The 22,099-nt window shown below is 35.8% G+C and overlaps 1 protein-coding gene across 1 annotated transcript in view; it reads right to left on the reverse strand.

Moving 5' to 3' along the window:
- The window catches only part of IQCB1 (IQ motif containing B1), a 69,366-nt gene that overhangs the window by 45,893 nt on the left and 1,374 nt on the right, over nucleotides 1-22,099 (reverse strand). Inside the window, exons 3-7 of the mRNA XM_046001988.1 lie at nucleotides 18,144-18,255; nucleotides 17,542-17,704; nucleotides 15,215-15,344; nucleotides 12,535-12,628; nucleotides 7,367-7,466 (exon numbers count right to left, since the gene is read on the reverse strand). Coding sequence (XP_045857944.1) covers nucleotides 7,367-7,466; nucleotides 12,535-12,628; nucleotides 15,215-15,344; nucleotides 17,542-17,704; nucleotides 18,144-18,243 — 587 coding nt within the window. The 5' untranslated portion in view covers nucleotides 18,244-18,255. The remainder of the gene's footprint in view (nucleotides 1-7,366; nucleotides 7,467-12,534; nucleotides 12,629-15,214; nucleotides 15,345-17,541; nucleotides 17,705-18,143; nucleotides 18,256-22,099) is intronic.

Raw genomic sequence — 22,099 nt, forward strand, 5'->3', positions numbered from 1 at the left:
TAAGATTTTCTCTTTATCACCAGCTTTACTTCTTTGATTTCAATGTACCTTGGTGTCTTATTTTACTGTCCTTGGAGGTTTCATGAGCTTTATGAATCTGCAAAATTATAGTTTCCATCAAATTTGGAAAATTTTTAGATGCTGTTTCTTCAAATATTTCCTTCTGACTCCACAACCTTCTTTAGGTACTCTAATTATGCTTATATAAAGTTATTTGAAATAGTCCTATATATTACTGATTCACTGATGTGTTTTTCTTTCTTGATTCCTTTTGTTTCATTTTGGATTATTTTTATTGCTATGTCTTCAGGTTCACTAATCTCCAATGTTAATTTCCTGCCAGTCCTATTTCATATCTAGTTTGTAGTTTTCATATCTAAAAGTTCATTCCGGGTTTATATAGGTCTCTATTCAACTTTTTGAAAACATGGAATACAGTTATAGTAACTATCCTAATGTCCTATTAACTAACATATATGTCAGTCTTGAGCAATTGATTTTTCTCCTTATTGGTCCTGTTTTCTGCATGTTTGCAGGCCTGATACTTGTATGAATTTTATCTTGTTGGATGCTATATATTTGTATATTCCTAAAAATATTTTGGAGTTTTCTTCTGGTTAGAGATTTTCAAGTTCCATATACAAATCACATACAATCAATGATTAAGTAAAACTGTATCAGATTGGTAATGGTTCTGACCAAAACTAAAATACCAGTAACATTTTGTAAAACCAAGCCACCTATTGATCTTGGTATGTTCTATAGCATCGTTATGATCGTAGATCCTAACTGAATAATCTTTAGTTTGTAGTAACTGTAAGAAACTATCACTTTGTATTACTAAAGAGAAAAAAAGATCAAAGCAAAGATGGGATGATGGCATAAGTGGGATTTTCTCATTTCTTTAAAGCCAGATCAAAATATAACCATTTCTGCTGAACTTCCTGACTTTGTATACCTTACAATAAAGGTTTTTAAGATAAAGGCAGTTTCAAAAACCAGAGCAGTTACTCAGAAATAATTTGCTCCCTTTGGGTTCTGCTTTTATTTTGTTTGGATGGTCCAGAATAGCACTCAGTCTAGTGCTAAATATCCCTCAGTACTGAGATAAAAACTTTCTGGGTACTCTACCCAATGTTCCATTATTCATGAGGTTTTCCACTTTGGCTGCTGGAGTTAGGCAATATTCTTGGCTCTGTGTGAATTTCTGGTACTGTGCCTTTTCATTTTTTGGATTATTGTTCTAACATTGGATAGTTTCCTTCCATGTACGTGCCAATCAGTACTCTACCAAATACTTAAAGGAGACTTTGTGATCTCTGGGGCTCTCTCTCAGCTCTTTCCTTTGATGTTTTGTCTTATGAACTCTGTTTTGTTCTCCCCAGACCCTCACCTCTATCTCTTCAACTCAGCTTGGCTAGGACACTCCCCACTGAGCCACAGTCTGGAACCCTCTCGATGCTATGAGTTAGAGAAAATGTTAGGTTCATCTTATTCATTCCTTTTCCTTAGGAGTCACTTTCTTTCATTAAGTCCACTTTCCTGAAAACTCCCTAACAGAGGGAGGGGAATAGTATCAGGGAGGCAGGGGCAGGGGGGTAGGGGTCGTAAAGGTGGGGTTTCAAATGCAACTAGTTCTGTTTTATTTCTTCAGAAAATAAAAAACATGAAACAAATACTAAAAAAACAAAAAACAAACAAACAAAAACAGTCTATTATTTCGTAATTTGCCTGTTGTTTGTTTTCTTAGGTAGTAGGGTAAATTCATTTCTATTATGCCATCTCAGTCACAAGTGGAAGTGAAATCTTGATGATTTTATTTTAATTCATTAGCTTTTAAGATCCATTTGCTTAAGAGAGAGCCTAAAAGTAGTAGATCAGAAAGGTACAGAGACAATATACAGTAACAGTCACCTTACAGGCTACTAATGGCACTAAATTCATATCTCTCAATAGTTACCCTGAATGTTAATGGGCTAAATGCCCCAATCAAAAGACACAGGGTATCAGAATGGATAAAAAAACAAAACCCATCAGTATGTTGCCTACAAGAAACTCATTTTAGATGCGAAGACACCTCCAGATTTAAAGTGAGGGGGTGGAAAACAATTTACCATGCTAATGGGCATCAGAAGAAAGCTGGGGTGGCAATCCTTATATCAGATCAATTAGATTTCAAGCCAAAGACTATAATAAGAGATGAGGAAGGACACTATATCCTACTCAAAGGGTCTGTCCAACAAGAAGATCAAACAATTTTAAATATCTATGCCCCTAACGTGGGAGCAGCCAACTATATCAACCAATTAATAACAAAATCAAAGAAACACATCAATAATAATACAATAATAGTAGGGGACTTGAACACTCCCCTCACTGAAATGGACAGATCATCCAAGCAAAAGATCAACAAGGAAATAAAGGCCTTAAATGACACACTGGACCAGATGGACATCACAGATATATTCAGAACATTTCATCCCAAAGCAACAGAATACACATTCTTCTCTAGTGCACATGGAACCTTCTCCAGAATAGATCACATCCTGGGTCACAAATCAGGTCTCAACCAGTATCAAAAGATTAGGATTATTCCCTGCATATTTTCAGACCACAATGCTCTGAAGCTAGAACTCAATCACAAGAGGAAAGCTGGAAAGAACCCAAATACATGGAGACTAAACAGCATCCTTCTAAAGAATGAATGGGTTAACCAGGAAATTAAAGAAGAATTGAAAAAATTCATGGAAACAAATGATAATGAAAACACAACAGTTCAAAATCTGTGGGACACAGCAAAGGCAGTCCTGAGAGGAAAATATATAGCGGTACAAGCCTTTCTCAAGAAACAAGAAAGGTCTCAAGTACACAACCTAACCCTACATGTAAAGGAGCTGGAGAAAGAACAAGAAAGAAACCCTAAACCCAGCAGGAGAAGAGAAATCATAAAGATCAGAGCAGAAATCAATGAAATAGAAACCAAAAAAACAATAGAAAAAATCAATGAAACTAGGAGCTGGTTCTTTGAAAGAATCAATAAGATTGATAAACCCCTGGCCAGACTTATCAAAAAGAAAAGAGAAAGGACCCAAATAAATAAAATCATGAATGAAAGAGGAGAGATCACAACTAACACCAAAGAAATACAGACAATTATAAGAACATACTATGAGCAACTCTATGCCAACAAATTTGACAATCTGGAAGAAATGGATGCATTCCTAGAGACATATAAACTACCACAACTGAACCAGGAAGAAATAGAAAACCTGAACAGGCCCATAACCAGTAAGGAGATTGAAACAGTCATCAAAAATCTCCAAACAAACAAAAGCCCAGGGCCAGACGGCTTCCCAGGGGAATTCTACCAAACATTTAAAGAAGAACTAATTCCTATTCTCCTGAAACTGTTCCAAAAAATAGAAATGGAAGGAAAACTTCCAAACTCATTTTATGAGGCCAGCATCACCTTGATCCCAAAACAAGGATCCCACCAAAAAAGAGAACTACAGACCAATATCCTTGATGAACACAGACGCAAAAATTCTCGCCAAAATACTAGCCAATAGGATTCAACAGTACATTAAAAGGATTATTCACCACGATCAAGTGGGATTTATTCCAGGGCTGCAGGGTTGGTTCAACATCCGCAAATCAATCAATGTGATAGAACACATTAATAAAAGAAAGAACAAGAACCATATGATACTCTCAATAGACGCTGAAAAAGCATTTGACAAAGTACAGCATCCCTTCCTGATCAAAACTCTTCAAAGTGTGGGGATAGAGGGCACATACCTCAATATTATCAAAGCCATCTATGAAAAACCCACCGCAAATATCATTCTCAATGGAGAAAAACTGAAAGCTTTTCCGTTAAGGTCAGGAACACGGCAGGGATGTCCATTATCACCACTGCTATTCAACATAGTACTAGAAGTCCTAGCCTCAGCAATCAGACAACAAAAAGAAATTAAAGGCATCCAAATTGGTAAAGAAGAAGTCAAACTATCACTCTTCGCAGATGATATGATACTATATGTGGAAAACCCAAAAGACTCCACTCCAAAACTGCTAGAACTTGTCCAGGAATTCAGTAAAGTGTCAGGATATAAAATCAATGCACAGAAATCAGTTGCATTTCTGTACACCAACAACAAGACTGAAGAAAGAGAAATTAAGGAGTCAATCCCATTTACAATTGCACCCAAAACTATAAGATACCTAGGAATAAACCTAACCAAAGAGACTAAGAATCTATACACAGAAAATTATAAAGTACTCATGAAAGAAATTGAGGAAGACACAAAAAAATGGAAAAATGTTCCATGCTCCTGGAAGAATAAATATTGTGAAAATGTCCATGCTACCTAAAGCAATCTACACATTTAATGCAATCCCTATCAAAATACCATCCATTTTTTTCAAAGAAATGGAACAAATAATCCTCAAATTTATATGGAACCAGAAAAGACCTCGAATAGCCAAAGGAATATTGAAAAAGAAAGCCAAAGTTGGTGGCATCACAATTCCGGACTTCAAGCTCTATTACAAAGCTGTCATCATCAAGACAGCATGGTACTGGCACAAAAACAGACACATAGATCAGTGGAACAGAATAGCCTAGAAATCGACCCTCAACTCTATGGTCAACTAATCTTCGACAAAGCAGGAAAGAATGTCCAATGGAAAAAGACAGCCTCTTCAATAAATGGTGCTGGGAAAATTGGACAGCCACATGCAGAAAAATGAAATTGGACCACTTCCTTACACCACACACGAAAATAGACTCCAAATGGATGAAGGACCTCAATGTGAGAAAGGAATCCATCCAAATCCTTGAGGAGAATGCAGGCAGCAACCTCTTCGACCTCAGCCATAGCAACATCTTCCTAGGAACAACGGCAAACGCAAGGGAAGCAAGGGCGAAAATGAACTATTGGGATTTCATCAAGATCAAAAGCTTTTGCACAGCAAAGGAAACAGTTAACAAAACCAAAAGACAGCTGACAGAATGGGAGAAGATATTTGCAAACGACATATCAGATAAAGGGCTAGTATCCAAAATCTATAAGGAACTTAGCAAACTCAACACCCAAAGAACAAACAATCCAATCAAGAAATGGGCAGAGGACATGAACAGACATTTCTGCAAAGAAGACATCCAGATGGCCAACAGACACATGAAAAAGTGCTCCACGTCACTCGGCATCAGGGAAATACAAATCAAAACCACAATGAGATATCACCTCACACCAGTCAGAATCGCTAAAATTAACAAGTCAGGAAATGACAGATGCTGGAGAGGATGTGGAGAAAGGGGAACCCTCCTCCACTGTTGGTGGGAATGCAAGCTGGTGCAACCACTCTGGAAAACAGCATGGAGGTTCCTCAAAATGTTGAAAATAGAACTACCCTATGACCCAGCAATTGCACTACTGGGTATTTACCCTAAAGATACAAACATAGTGATCCGAAGGGGCACGTGTACCCGAATGTTTATAGCAGCAATGTCTACAATAGCCAAACTATGGAAAGAACCTAGATGTCCATCAACAGATGAATGGATAAAGAAGATGTGGTATATATACACAATGGAATACTATACAGCCATCAAAAGAAATGAAATCATGCCATTTGCGACGACGTGGATGGAACTAGAGCGTATCATGCTTAGTGAAATAAGTCAATCGGAGAAAGACAACTATCATATGATCTCCCTGATATGAGGACATGGAGAAGCAACATGGGGGGGTAGGGGGATAGGAGAAGAATAAATGAAACAAGATGGCATTGGGAGGGAGACAAACCATAAATGACTCTTAATCTCACAAAACAAACTGGGGGTTGCTGGGGGGAGGTGGGATTGGGAGAGGGGGAGGGGGCTATGGACATTGGGGAGGGTAAGTGCTATCGTGAGTGCTGTGAAGTGTGTAAACCTGGCGATTCACAGACCTGTACCCCTGGGGATAAAAATACATTATATGTTTATTAAAAAAAAAAAAAAAATTGGAAGGGGAGGCGAACCATAAGAGACTATGGACTCTGAAAAACAACCTGAGGGTTTTGAAGGGTCAGGGGTGGGAGGTTGGGGGAACAGGTGGTGGGTAATGGGGAGGGCACGTTTTGCATGGAGCACTGGGTGTTGTGCAAAAAGAATGAATAGTGTTACGCTGAAAAAATAAATAAAATGGAAAAAAAAATTAAAAAAAAAAAAAAGATCCATTTGCTTTAAAATCTATTTGGTACCAGCGCACAAGGCCAAGTTTTTATCGCTTCACTTAGATTACTGTAGTTGCTTCCTCTAATTGCCTTGTCTAAGGTTTTGTCCCCCTTAAATTCTTCCTCCACACAGTAACCTGAGTAATGTAAGTAATAAAATATACTTATTTTTATCTACTTTAAAAATCTTTTAATGATCCCATTACCTACAGGATAAGATTTAATTTCCTTAACACAGCATATAAGCTCTTCATGACTTAAGTCTGCAGAACTTTGCAGCCACCTCCACATGCCAAACTTTAAATGCCAGCAACGATGAATTGTACTCACTTTTTATCCTCAGCATGTTGTTTCTTATCTCTGTGCATTTGCTTATATTGTTACCTCTGCCTAGAAATACTGCTTTCTCTTCTTCCTCTCTGGCTAATTTTCAACCTTAAAGTTTCACCTCAGGTGTTACCTTCTTCTGGAAGCATCACCCCTCAACTTGGGATAGAAGCTCCTCTAACACTTGTGCATACTTTTATACTTTTAACTTAGTATGTTATAATATAATTATGTTCATGGGCTGGGCTCTTTCACTACACTGTAAGCTACTGGAAGGCAAGTTTTATATCTTAATCAACTTTGGGAACCCAATGAGAGACACACACTTGGCACATAACAGATACATAATAAATCCATATGGAACTGGAAGAGTCAATTATTACAACTGTGTATACTCTTTTTTCCATTTTAAGCTGGAAAACATTGCCCATTAGTTCTTTTATGCCATTCTGAAGCACCTGGTATAATAGTAAGTTTGCAATTTGCTAAATAAATATATGATTAAGCATTTTTTATTGTGATCCCAATATTTTTCTTCAGATATCACCATATTTCTTCTATAAGTCTGAGATTGGTCTAAAATCTTCTTAAGCTCTGAGATACCAATTCAACAATAAATTTCCAGTCTTTGATGGTATTTTATATTCTTTCCTAAAAGACAATGGTAATAACAGGGCTCTTGAAGTATCTTGTACAAATCATATGTAATTGACGATTTCAGCAAAACTGGAATAAAACTGGTAATGCTTCTGGACCAAAAGTTAAAAATTATAAAAATTATAAATACTTTGATAAATAATTTGTAAAACCAAATCACCTGTTGATCTGTAGTATGCTCTGTAGCATAGTCATGACTGTAGATCCTATTTGAACATTGTCAGTTTGAAGTAAGTGCAAGAAATGATCACTTTGTAGTACTAAAAGAGAAAAAAAATTAAAATTAAAAGATTCTATGATACAATTGGGGTTCATTTGTCCTTTTAAAACCAGATCAAAGCATGATCATTTCTGCTAACATCCTGCTTTTGTATACTTTACAGTAAGAAGATTTTAAGATGGGCGGTTTAAGTAACCGTAAATAAGTCATTCCATTTTACAAAAGATATAAATAGACAGCATCCAAAAATACTAAGCTAAGACTCTATTGTTATCTCCCATTAAATAAGAAACAAAATAAAACATATCCTAAATTTGAATCTCTTTCTAGCATTAAATTTCAGTGAATAAAATGAAATTTCCTGTGAAGAAGAGAGAATATGAAGGAACGGAAATGGTACATACGACTGTAAACAGTGGCTTACATCCTTATAATATTGAATTATTTTATATAATGTACCATGTTTGTTAATATTTTATATAATGTACCATGTTTGCTAATATTTTGTCTTAAGTAATAATGAAATTATTACTTACAAAACATTTGTTTTTACTGGTTTATAATTTTTAGGTTCTGAGCAGCCAGTTATGAATGTCTGAAATTGGATGCTTATTCAAGTTGTTTAACCTCTCAGAACATGTACTTCTTCATCTGTAAAGCTAGAATAGCTCTCTCACAGACTACTGCAGACTACTGCAGAATGCCCTAGAACAGGGCAGGTTCCCAGTAAATGTCAGTTTCTATTCCCTTCTCCATTAATTGATCAGGTATGCAGACAAGGCATACCTGTAAATACCATCCTAGCTTCCATGAAACTTTACTATTTTCCTTTTTCTCTCCTGAGAGAACATATTTGATTTCTTTCACATATTAATTACTCTTCTATTTACAGAGTCCAATATTTCAATATTTTACTAAAGATCATTTTTGTAACATTTAACAACTTCAAAAAAATAAATTCCACTACTACTAAATATTTCTATGGTTTCTTACTTTCTATTACTTCAATAGTAAAAACATTCTTTTTTTTTTTAAATATTTTATTTATTTGACAGAGAGAAACCACAACTAGGCAGAGAGGCAGGCAGAGAGAGAGGAGGAAGCAGGCTCCCCGCGGAGCAGAGAGCCCAATGTGGGGCTCGATCCCAGGACCCGAGTCGAAGGCAGAGGCCTTAACCCACTGAGCCACCCAGGCGCCCCAACATTCTTTTTTATAACTGGGAAAGTATATTATTTCATTTTTGTCTACTTAAAGATGTTTTATTAGTAACTTTTTTTAACTCTGAATTCACTGAACTGATGTAGTATGTAGTATATATACATCTTTTTTCTATATTAAAAAAGTTATGCTACAATAATTTAATAGTCATTCCATTTTATTTTTACAATGTTTGCTTTATATTATTATAAATAATATATATAAATATAATTTATATAATAATGTAAATAAAAACTCAATAAAACTTCTATTTGAAGCCCTTATTTTGTTTTTCAAGTATAGTTGTTTCATCGAGTTTCAAATAGATATTTGGTCTCCCCCCAAAACTGATACTTTTGCCCATTTAAACTTTTTATAATGAAAGCTACAAGCCTACATGAGAGAATAATAATATGACTCTGCATGTACCGGTCATTCAACCTTATCAGTGATCAACTTATGGCCAATCTTATGTCACCTAGACCATTCATTTCTAGCCTCCCATTTTATTTTGAAGCAAATCCAAGAGACCCACTTATTTCATTCACAAGTATTTCAATATATACTCCCAAAAGATATGAATTATTTAAAAATATAATCATTATCCAACCTATATAATCATGATTCCTTAATTTTATCAAATATTCAGTCAGTGCTCCAATTTCCAAATATTATACAGATTTTTAAGTTTGTTTGAGTCAAGATCCAAATAAGATCCACCCATTGCACATATTATACATTGTAACTGGTTATCTTTCAAGTTTAATCTATGGATTCCCTCTCAACCATTTTTTTTCCCCTTAGATTTTATTTGCTGACAAAAACATGTCAATTGTCCTTTGAGTTTCCCACAAGCTAGTTGTTAATTACATCCACGCAGTGTAATTTAATGTTTCTCTGACCTTCTATAAATTGGTAATTGAAACTGGGGGATCAAAATGATGCAGGTTTGAATTTTTGACATCTACATTTCATATGTGAGGTTATGATGAGCCATTAGGAAGTACTTCTGAAATTTTGACAGTGATGGATGATTAACTCCTAAATTTGCTCCACTCATTAATAGTTGTACACTGGTCATATTCTACCTTTCCTTTCTCACATATTAGCTGGAATACTTCTATAAAGAGAAATTTCTCCTCGTTGATACATAAGAAAGGGCCAGATAAATGGATTCTTCATTTACCAATTATCAAAATGAATTGGTTCTCTAATGATGATTTTTTAATTTTTTAATTTTTATTTTATTTTTATTTTTTAAAGATTTTATTTATTTGTCAGAGAGAGAGAGTACACACAAGCAGGCAAAGAGGCAGGCAGAGAGAGAGGAGGAAGCAGGCTCCCCGCCGGGCAAGGAGCCCCATGCAGGAATCTATCCCAGGACCCCAGGATCATGACCTGAGCTGAAGGCAGTGGCTTAACCAACTGAGCCACCCAGGCGTCCCTAATGATGATTTTTTTAATAGTCTCACTATATTTGATGTGTTTCAATCCTTAGCAGTTATTATCCTATTACTGTTCAAATTTCCCATTTTTGGCTAATAGAAACCTCCTTATTTTTGCTCTTGAGTCCTTTTCACAGAATCCTAATAAACTCTGATTGCATCATTTTTATCTGGTATTAAAAATACTTCAGGGTTTGGTCAAGATGGCGGGGAAGTAGGAGGAGGCACCATTTCAACCTGTACCCTAAAGTGAGCTGATTACCTACCAAAGAACTCTGACCACCCATGAAATCAGCCTGAGATCAGAATTATACACGTCTGGATCTCTACAGGAGCAGAAGACGCCAGTGGCAGGTAAAGCAGACTGGGAGCGTCGGACTGATATTGGAAGATAAACAAAAGGGGGAGGGAGCCACTCAGAACCTCTCTGGCGGTCTGGAGCTGCCTAGACAGCCACCGCTGCCCTGGTTTTGGGTACAAGAAGGAGCTCCTGCATCCCCAGGGACAGTGACTCAGAACCGACTCTGCCAGCAGCTCTTGCAGAACATTCTGAGGCTTCTCTCTGAGAGGGAGGTCGGGGTGCAGTTTGCTCTCCTCTAAAACTCCAAAAACCATCAAAAGCTGTCAAGGCGAGAGAAAACAGATGAAAGAACATAAAACCCCCCAGAGAACAAAAGCCTGAAAAAAACAGTTTCCTCAGAGCCCACCCCCTTGAGGGGAGCGGGAGGACCTAACTCAGGGAACATCATTGTCTGAAAACCCACGTGGTAGGCCCCTCCCCCAGAAAACCAACCAGGAAGAAAGAAAAGGAAAAAAAAAAAATACTTCAGGGTTACCTTGCATATTTTTTACCCCAGACATAAGAGTCAGCCTTTTCTCCAAAAAGCTGATTCTTTTGAGAAAGAAAGGTTATTGGAGACCCCAATTTTGTACATGAATTTCACAACCACTTGGTTTTAATACATTACTGATATTTTAAACCTACAGACTGACCTGAAGAACACTGTCATTTTTGTTACAGCTATTATTATTTAAAAAAAAAAAATTGGCATATTTTAAAAGTTGTATTTAGGTGTTCTCTCTCTTGCTGTCTCTCTTTTTACTAAGTCTTTCACATTATACTATAGTAAAGCTAAGTACTTCATGTTTTTGATAAAAGTTGTTTAAATTGGGAACTTTATAATATTTGTTTCATAATGGGAAACTAAAAGGTAATGCTTTAAAAGAAAAGGAAGTATCTAAGTATTGATAGAGAGAGACAGAGACACTGTTCATTGGGGAATCACCGGACTTGGTTTCTGCATGTACTTAGCTTCAAATGGATATAACTCAAATAATGAATCATGGAACACCACATCAAAAACTAATGAGGTGGGGCGCCTGGGTGGCTCAGTAGGTTAAGCCTCTGCCTTCCGCTTAGGTCATGATCTCAGGGTCCTGGGACTGAGCCCTGCATCGGGCTCTCTGCTCAGCAGGGAGCCTGCTTCCCCCTCTCTCTCTCTCTGCCTGCCTCTCCACCTACTTGTGATCTCTCTCTCTGTCAAATAAATAAATACAATCTTTAAAAACAAAACAAAACAAAACAAACAAAACACTAATGAGGTACTGTATAGTGACTAACATAATATAAAAAATGGATCTAACTACCCAAAGTATTAGTTATACTAATTGAAGAGGTTGCCTTTAGAACATGGGAAATGAAGTGAGGCACAAGGACCAGGACTGTGTTCTTAAGAATCCATAGAGAACTATAAAACTATAAACTAAAAGCTATAAAACCAATGCATAGGGCGCCTGGGTGGCTCAGTAGGTTAAAAGTCTGCATTGGGCTCAGGTCATGATCTCGGGGTCCTGGGATAAAGCCCAGGGTCAGGCTCTCCTAGTGGGGACTCTGCTTCTCCCTCTCCCTCTGCCCCTTCCCCCTCTCTTGTGCACACTGTCTCTCAAATAAATAAATAAAACCTTAAAAAAAAACTAATGTATATTTCTCAATGTAAGTATAGAAATATCCTATAAAATAACTGTCAAGGTCAGTAAAAATTTCAATATATAAAAGTTTACTCTTACATGAATAGAGTACGAATTAAGTCATATCTACTCTGTACAGATTTCTCTCACAGTAAGTCTAAAAAACAGGTGTAATCTTTAGAATTTTGAAAAATTTTTCCCTAAATTGTTAAAATTATCATTAATCCTTATCTTGGATTTGCTAAGTAGAAAAAGGTAAGAAGAAAATTATATTTAAGCAATTTTCTCCTTAATATTCACATTGTCAATGTTAGCTATTTAAAACTGGAATTTCCAAATGGGCTTTTATTTTTTTGCATGTGGGGTTATTTCAATGTAGTTTTGTTTAACTGTGGTTATTTGTAAAGTTAATAGATGTAGTTAAGAAAAAAAAAAAATCAAGTTGCTAGCAGGTACTTTACAATGACTATTAGTTATCTTAAAAATCTTTCTCTTACCATTGTGGATGAGTTGAACATGGCCTCCCAAGAGCCAGAAGAGAGAATCAGTCACAATTTGGAAAGAGTGTAGTAATTCATCTTTTTCTTCACCCTTAATACACACACACAAACCCAATTTACTTTTCTGTAATTGCTTTATTTAAAAAAAAGAGAAATTTCTCTCTGGGGAGTCAGAGGACCTGGTTCCCAGATCTTAGCTATTCATGATCTTATGGTCTTTAGTTTCTTAACTTATAAAATTTGTGTTATGGTAGAGTACTAACACAAATTCCCATAGTTCGTGCGGCTTTAATTAACTTGAATTAATTAAATCTAGAAATGTGCAAAATTTATTTAATGTTAACATCCCTCAAAATGCCAATGGAGATGCTGGAAGAATTTGTGAGCTATTACACAGAAAGCCTATACGCTACTACTAAGTTTAATTCCCTGACTACAATACTTTTTTTTTTCCCAATTTCTTTGTGGTATATATTTTATTTTTTTTATTATTAACATAAAATTTATTGTTTTAGGGGTACAGGTCTGTGATTCACCAGTCTTACACAATACACAGGGCTCACCACAACACATACCCTCCCCGATGTCCATCACCCAGCCACCCCATTCTTCCCACCCCCCTCCATTCCAGCAACCCTGTTTGTTTCCTGGGATTAAAAGTCTCTTATGGTTTGTCTCCCTCTCTAGTTTCATCTTGTTTCATTTTTTCCTCTCTTCCTCTATGATCTTCTGCCTTGTTTCTTATACTGAAACCACTATCTTATCCATATTATATGTCTCATTCAACTTCAGTCATAATTTTTTAATTTTTTTTAAAAGATTTCATTTATTTATTTGACAGACAGAGATCACAAGTAGGCAGAGAGGCAGGCAGAGAGGCAGGCAAAGAAAGGGAGGAAGCAGGCTCGCTGCTGAGCAGACAGCCTGATGCGGGGCTCGATCCCAGGACCCTGAGATCATGATCTGAGCCGAAGGCAGAGGCTTAACCCACTGAGCCACTTAATTTTTTTTTTAATTGAAGACACATCTCAGGTTTTCTGTAAGAAATATCTGAAGATCTGGTCTACTTTACGAGCCTAGGCATGAAGTACAAGACTGTGTCTATTCCTTATAGCATTCCTTCTATTCATTCTATTCCTTAAAGCACCTCAACTGGAATTTAATATCCCATGATGACTTAGTTATTTCCCTTCATAATTCATGAAAGTTGTGAATCTGCTCAATCTTTAATATAGCAGTAGGCCCAAATGTATATCTAGGCAAGAACTACTACAAGATAAAAGAGTTTCAGCCTTAAACTTGTGATTCCTATAGGTCCTATAATCAAATTGAGCTGACATTCACAGAACATTCCACACAACAAATGCAAAGTTCACATTCAATTATAGAGGCAAGTCCTTGCTTTTTGCATGGTACTATGTTAAATGAACTTGAGCATATCAAAATCTTTACATGTTTCTAATATGCATGAGTTTCGATTAAGATGGCACTGTACAAAGCAAAGACAGCTTATAATGAAACCTTCACCAAGACAAAACGGCCATAAAACAAGTCAGAAAAAATTTCAAAGGATTGAAATGATAGAGTATGTTATCTGACCACAAAAGAATTAAGGTTGAAATTGGTAACAATAAAACATCAAGAAAATTCATTCAAATGTGGAATTTAAGAAACAAAACAAACCAGCACAGGAGGAAAACCAAGAAACAGACTCTTTAACTATAGAGAACAAACTGATGGTTACCAGAGGGGAGGTGGGTGGGCAGATGGGCTAAATAGGTGATGGGGATTATGAAATGCACTTGTGATGAGCACTAAGTGCTGTATGAAGTGTGCAATCACTAAATTGTAAACCTGAAACTAATATTACACTGCATGCTAACTAGCTGGAATTTAAATGAAAACTTTAAAAAAATTCTCAAATATTTGGAAATTAAGCAACTTACTTCTAAGTAACTCACAGTTTAAAAAAAAAAAAGATAGTACATATAGCATTTAGCATAATCCACCCAAAAAAAGCTTGTCGGATTAAACAGGCCCTATGTTTGGGTTGAAATATTTCAAATGCAGAAGATCTGAAAGATCAGGCCACCTAGGTGGCTCAGTGGGTTAATCCTCTGCCTTCGGCTCAGGTCATGATCCCAGGGTCCTGGGACTGAGCCCCACATCTGGCTCCCTGCTCATCAGGGAGCCTGCTTCCCCCTCTCTCTCTGCCTACTTGTGACTTTTCTCTCTCTCTCTGTGTCAAATAAATTTAAAAAATCTTAAAAATTAAAAAGAAAGAAAAAAAGAAGAAGATCTGAAAGATCAAATAGAAAAATTTCACCTTTATTGTTCTTGCCACGGAAGCTATTAGGAAAGTGCTGGGCCACAGAACAATACTTTCCTCTACTCTTAATTAAAGTAAAAGACATGTTTTAGGAAGATGCTATGGAAATAAATATCTATGGGTGCTGCTTAAAGTTAAGAAGCAAGGCAAATCCTTCAAAGTCATACAGTATGCTTCAGCCAGCATTTTAAAATTTCACACCTAGAGATTATTTTTGGTTATAATTTTAAAAATGTTTGAATCCACTACTCTAATTGTACTTTCAGCCAAATACTGCACATGTGAAAAACAATGTGGAAAATCTTCTCAAGAATTTTGGCTATTAAAACACTAAATAAACACATATACCTTAGTTGCATTGATGAAACATGTTTGCAATCGTCTCCCCAAAACCAGAAAATTTTCTGCAGCTGATGGGAGTAATTCATTGTAAAATTCCTCTGCATCTTCTCCTGGCTCTAAGCCCACACAGCAATGGCTGAAATAAGAGCACAAATCTGTGACTAAGTTTGTGTTAATTATAAATTTCAATTGAATGCTAGAGCTTCTATAGACATGGTGCCTTAATGAGGATTTTTAGTTCTCTCTTTTGTTGCCAAGTCAAAAAGGAACTTCTGATGGAAAATAAGCACTACAACTTTGTAGAAAAATAAGTGGTGTGGACTTTGCCTGTACTTAGAGCCAGTACTCCTATGTCCTAAAAACCTACTAGTCAACCTTTCGGGAAACAAAATACACTTGACTCACAAATAAGAAAAATAAGACAAGTCTTCAGCTGTAAACACTTTAAAAGCAATACAGTATCTTGGGAGTCTAATTCATGAAAAACATTTGTGCTGGTATCTTTAGACTTCTGATAGCTAAAAAATACCCAGGGTAGGATTAGTCTACAAGGGACAGATTAAGAAAGCAAAACACTAATACCAATTCTACTCTCCAAGAGATCTAGTTTCTTAAAGTCTGCAAAATATCTGACTACATATTCCTTATAGCAGAGGAGTAAACAGTAAAAATCTAGCTCTATTAGGAACACTTTGTAATTTACTTTAAAGGAGAGAAAGTCTTCCTCTCTCTCTATCTGCCTGCCTCTCTGCCTACTTGTGATCTCTTGTCAAATAAATTAAGTCTTTAAAAAAAGGGGGCGGGGCAGCAGGCGCCTGGGTGGCTCAGGGGCTTAAAGCCTCTGCCTTTGGCCCAGGTCATTATCCCAGGGTGCTGGGATCGAGCCCCTCATCGGGCTCTTTTCTCAGCGCGGAGCCTGCTTCCTCTTCTGTCTCTCTGCCTGCCTCTCTGTCTACTTGTGATCTCTGTCAAATAAATAAAATCTTAAAAAAATACTAGTAATAAAGGAGAGAAAGTCATTTAGAGAAATGAATCCTCCTAAAACTGCTCATAAAGGCCAGTCCCTGGATATAAGATGGGTATACTCAAACCCCTCAATAATAAAAATTATTTGTGTAGACTACTATTAACAAGAGTCCCTAACCCAAGAATGGTCTCTAATTAGTAAATATTGCTGTCAGACACTTTTTAACATAATGTGAAGACACTGATAAACAATAGTGACTACCCATGAGTATGCTAAAAACTTAACTGGTGAATGCTCAATTTGCTTTTTTTTGTACACCAGTCCTAAAGTAATGGAAAAATGCTAACATAGATCAGTTTCTCTTTCTATTTTCATTGTTAAAGTTAATTATTTAAGAGTGTCTATTTTGATTGTGAACATTAATAAATAAAAATTGGTTTTTGTACATTCACAAACATGGGGATTTCTTAAGATTTGGATTCCACCCCAGAGAGCCTTAATCAATATTTTCATGAGCCAAAATATCTAATCAAAACAAAGGCTTTATTTACTTAAGGAAATAATCTTGAAAATTAAAGTATAAGAAAAGAACATTATGTACATTTGTTAATTGTTTTTTCTAACTATACACCTTGAATCTGGCCTTTACGTAGTAAAAAATTAGGAATAGCAGTTTTGAAAGATAAGATCAATTAGTAATGCATGCTTTTAGCTACTTAATTGGGAAGTAGCTTAGGCACTGAGAACAACTGGTTTATTTTTTTGCCTTTTTAAAAATAAATGATTTTGATCTTTTCTCTCAATTTCTAGCATGACAGTAGGTCAGTACATGCTGCTTCTGAATTTTATTCACAGAATTTTGGTTGCCTAGTGAAATATACAATTAAGATAACTAAATCAATACAGCATGGAACAACTAGTTTCTACATCTGTTCTCCTGTAGTATTTTGCTTATATCTTTCATTTCACACCTCTTTCATTCAGCCTTGTATGATAAAGTCACATAACTGCCATCTCATCTCTATTCTAAGTTTTTCCAGTGTAGAGTCAGTGCCTTACTATCTTCATTTCTTCATATATTCTTTAATCAATAAAGAGTCTGTCAGGTACTTGAGACTCAGTGGTAAGCAAAGGACATGATTATCATCTTCATAGGACATATGCAGCAAAATTTTAGACAGTGAAATATTCACAAATATAGTTAAAAACAGTAATATATGGTATGAAGGAAAAGTACAACCATAACTTACCACAAAGAAAGTTGCCAGTGCTTATTAACCAGATGAGTAAAAAGAAGCAAAATGTTATAAATAAGAATCTACTACAACATCCCTCAGGAAAAAGTGGACTTATTTCTTCACTTTACCTTAATATCTGTGTAAGCTGAGAAACTGTAGTCCAACCTCCTTGGATTCGAGAACAATCTTGACTGAGCACCAAAAGGCAATACTGAATGAGATCATAACAATATATATCTTGTTTGATTTTCTTCAACTCTGAGCTTCCTAAAGGTGTGTTGTTTATTATTTCTAAGGCAAAAGCAAATCGGATATACTTATTTTTGCTAAATAAATCCAAGAGCTTTTTGTATTTTTATAGTCTGAATAACAACTAAAAACACTTTTAAAAAGAAAACAAAATCACTGCTTTACCACAAAGTTATAATTTCTCTGAGCAAGTTAGAAACAAATGCCAAAACTATACCCATGATGGAATTATTCTACTACTTAAACAATGTTAGCGAATCACAAAAAAATTTTCTTACTTTTTTTTTTTTTTTTAAGATTTATTTATTTTGGGGGGTGGGAGGAGCAGCGGGATACAGAAAGAGTCTTAAGTAGACTCTGGGCTGACTGCAGAACCAAATGCAGGGCTTGATCTCATAACCCAGAGATCATGACCCGAGTTGAAACCAAGAGTCAGATGCTCGACTGACTGCACCACCCAGGGGCCCCAAGATTTTCTTACCTTTTAACTTCAACAGTATAACAGGGACATTCTGCTCAGGACTTTTTGCAACTTCGGCAGCTAGAGATAAGATCCTTGGGTCTGTACCTGTTGGCTTCATTTCTTATATCACCTATATTTTAACAGAATCAGAAAGATAAAGGTTAAACAGCCCTAAAACATTTGTTCCCTAAATAATGTCTGAAAAACAGTTTCAATATAAATAAAACTTTAACTTTTCTTGCTTTGGGAAGTGAAGGGTACATTCTTCAATTTCTTCCTTATAGAAGACTCTGGTTTTTCTAACTAAAATACATCTAAAAGAGCTATAGATTCCTATAATTTACTGTGACAGCTACAGCACATATGATTTATCATGCACTAAAAGTCAGAAATAGTGCTAGATGCTCCATATTTACTCTTTCTAATCTGCACAGCAATCCTGTGATAGAGAGTACTTTATCACAAAAGAGACACTAAGTACAGAAAAGAGCTAACATAGACCTGAAAGAAGGTTGGCCCCTGGTTGGTGCCTAGGAACTTGGATTTTGGAAGGGTTTCCATCATTCCCTAATAAAAGTGGCTCACTGTGCCTAAAGTGTTTGTGTAAGCAATGTGGCTTATGCAGAATGTCTGCTTTCCTTCCAGAAGTTTGAAATTCTAGTAGTTGGGAGTAGAGGATACCTACATGACCATCTTTCAATAAAGACCTTTGTGACTGAGTCTCTACTGAGGTTCTCTGGTAGACAACACTTCAAAATGTCAGAACTCCTTACAGGAAGAATTAAGTGTGTCCTATGTAATCCACTGGGAGAGGATTCTTGGAAGTTTGCACCTTCCTCAGGATTTTGTTCCATTTGCCTTTTCTCTTTGTTAATTTTGCTTTGTATCCTTTCACTGTGATAAATCACAGCCACAAATATGACTATATCTTAAGAACTGTGAGCCTTCCCAGTGAATCACTGAATCTAGGGTTGGTCTTGGGGATCCCCAACACACAACTCAGAAATGAAATGTAATTACAAGATAACAAAAGCTTGTTTACAAACAGCATAGTAAATAAAATTATCTTAAAATTAAATTAAAAAATGCACTCCAATTCGTTAAAACTTTACAAAAAAATTTTAAGGCATTCAAAGCTCAAAGATATCATTATTCAATGAAAAGTACAATCTTTACTTATATTTACTTACATGAATTAAGTACAGGGCTAAATGCTTTAATATACATCATCTTATTAAATCTTCACAACAGGAGTATGAGGTAGAACCTGTAATCATCTCATTTTACAGATATGAAAAATAAAGCTTCAAGAAGAAACTTACCATAATTCCACCAGCATATGATGGAGTCAGTATTCAAATCCAGATCAGTCTGACTCCAAAGTCTATGGTTTTAGCTACAATGTTAATTATATTCCCTTCCATGTAGAACAGTAAAAAACACAAAATGTATTCCCAAATGACACTTCTAACTCACCCACTTTTAGCTATTATTCTTCACCACTGGCACCACTGTCCTTTATACCTAAGACTTGGATATAATACAAGCATCAAAATGTTACTCCTTTAGGTAAAATATAAATCATAAAAAAAATTTGATAAATAAAATCTTAAAAAAAAATTTCTGAAAACATTTCAAAGAAAGCCCACCACAGCTCCTGTTGTCACTCCTGGTGCATAGTAGACATACAACTTTCCAAGAGAGTAGATACAGTTATCTCACTCTTTCCAGTGGCTGCATTATGCTATGCTTCTTTTGTAAGAGTGCATCAAAATATATTTAAACCACATACCCATGTGTTTCAAATGGGTGTTCCAATTTGTATTTCCACTAGCAACACATGAGGGTGCTCATTTTACAAAGCCTTCCTTAATACATACTGTTATCTTTTACATTTCTGCTAGATGAAAAATGGCATCATCTTGTTTTAATTTGTATTGCTTTGATTATTAGACAAATTAGGCACATTTCATGTTCACTGTCCGCTTCTTCTTTTATATATTTACTATTCATATCCTTCAACAATTTATATATTGGTTTCTTTTTCTGTAGAAACTTTCAGCTTTTCAGTTATGGATCCGAACCCTTTACCTTTTATATTGGCTGTAAACAATTTCTCATTGTCTGTCATTTATTAAGTTTAAATATAGTGTCTCTATCACAGTTTTACAATTTCCACGTACTCAAGTGTAACAATCTTCTATTCTATGACATCTACCTTGGTGACATTCTTAGAAAGGTTCTCCCTACCTTAAAAGCTAAAATACAGTCTCTTAATTTTTTTCTGGTGTTTTTATGGTTAGTTTTAGTGCTGTCTTCATTCACTTATATCTTTATATTTTCAATACACACTTATTTGTGAACGGTGTATGACAGAAACCTAACTATATTTTTTAAGTTAGATAAGGTTATAGATTTGTAGAAAAGAACAAACACATACAGCGGTCATAAATTTCTGAAGTAATATGTCATGAATAGATATAAACAAAGCAATCTGAAATGTCACTCGGGTACATTTTTGAACTCTATTTAATTCATTAATCTGATTTTTTTTTTTTTTAATTCCAGGGCTGGTACAACCTGGTTCATTTTAATACATTTTTGGTGAAAATTCACACCAGTAGGTTTCATGACAGTAAAACTCATACCACCCTTGGTTGCTGCCTTCTTATCTCTTGATTCACTGCCATTTACCCAGGGGCTAGATCAGTGCTTTAACCTATACCTGGTAGGTAGTTAATAAATATAAGCTGAAGCAGGGAATAAAAGTACGAACTTTGAGCATTTCAAAACTCACTTTTTTTTTATTATGTATGTTAGTCACCATACAGTACATCATTAGTTTTTGACATAGTGTTCCATGATTCATTGTTTGTATATAACACCCAGTGCTCCATGCTATACAGGCATTTCAAAACTCACTTTTTTTTTATTATTATGTTATGTTAGTCGCCATACAGTACATCATTAGTTTTTGATGTAGTGTTCCATGATTGTTTGTATATAACACCCAGGGCTCCATACAATACGTGCCCCCCTTAATACCCATCACCAGGCTATCCCATTTCCCCACTCCTCTCTCCTCTGAAACCCTCAGTTTCCAGTAGTCCATTGTCTCTCATGGTTTGTTTCCCCCTCTAATTCCACACCCCTTCATTCTTCCCTTCCTTCTCCTAATTTCCTCCACGCTATTCCTTATGTTCCACAAGTAAGTGAAACCATATAACTGACTTTCTCTGCTTGACTTATTTCACTTAGCATAATCCCCTCCAGTTCCATCCATGTCAATGTAAATGGTGGGTATTTATCCTTTCTGATGGCTGAGTAATATTCCATTGTAAATATGGACATCTTCTTTATCCATTTGCCTATGGAAGGGCATCTTGGCTCCTTCCACAGTTTGGCTATTGAGGACATTGCTGTTACAAACATTGGGAGTGCATATGACCCTTCTTTTTACTACAACTGTATCTTTGGGATAAATACCCTGTAGTGCAATTGCTGGGTCATACAGTAGCTCTACTTTAAACTTTTTGAGGAACCTCCATACTGTTTTCCAAAGTGGTTGTACCAACTTGCATTCCCAGCAACTGTTTAAGAGGGTTCCCCTTTCTCCATATCCTCTCCAACATTTGTTGCTTCCTGCCTTATAAATTTTTGCCATTCTAACTGGTGTAAGGTGGTATCTCAATTTCTTGACTCTCTGCTTTCGTTTTTATTACAATATGGAAACCTCAGATTTCTAAATGAAAGTCTTTTTTAAGTAAAATGGGCTTAAAACACTGTCGTTGCCCTCTAGTTAACATAATAAAATACCACTGAAACACTACTATCACCAAACACGTGTGTAGGGCACTATGTTAGATGCATCAGTCATAAGAATTTTATATGGGACAGAGTCCCTGTTGTTCATGTTCTGGTTGGGAAAGAAAAAGTATACATGCATGTTTATACACATGTGTAAAATAAAATAC

Source organism: Meles meles, chromosome 4, assembly GCF_922984935.1.
Source record: "Meles meles chromosome 4, mMelMel3.1 paternal haplotype, whole genome shotgun sequence".
Lineage (NCBI taxonomy): Eukaryota > Metazoa > Chordata > Mammalia > Carnivora > Mustelidae > Meles > Meles meles.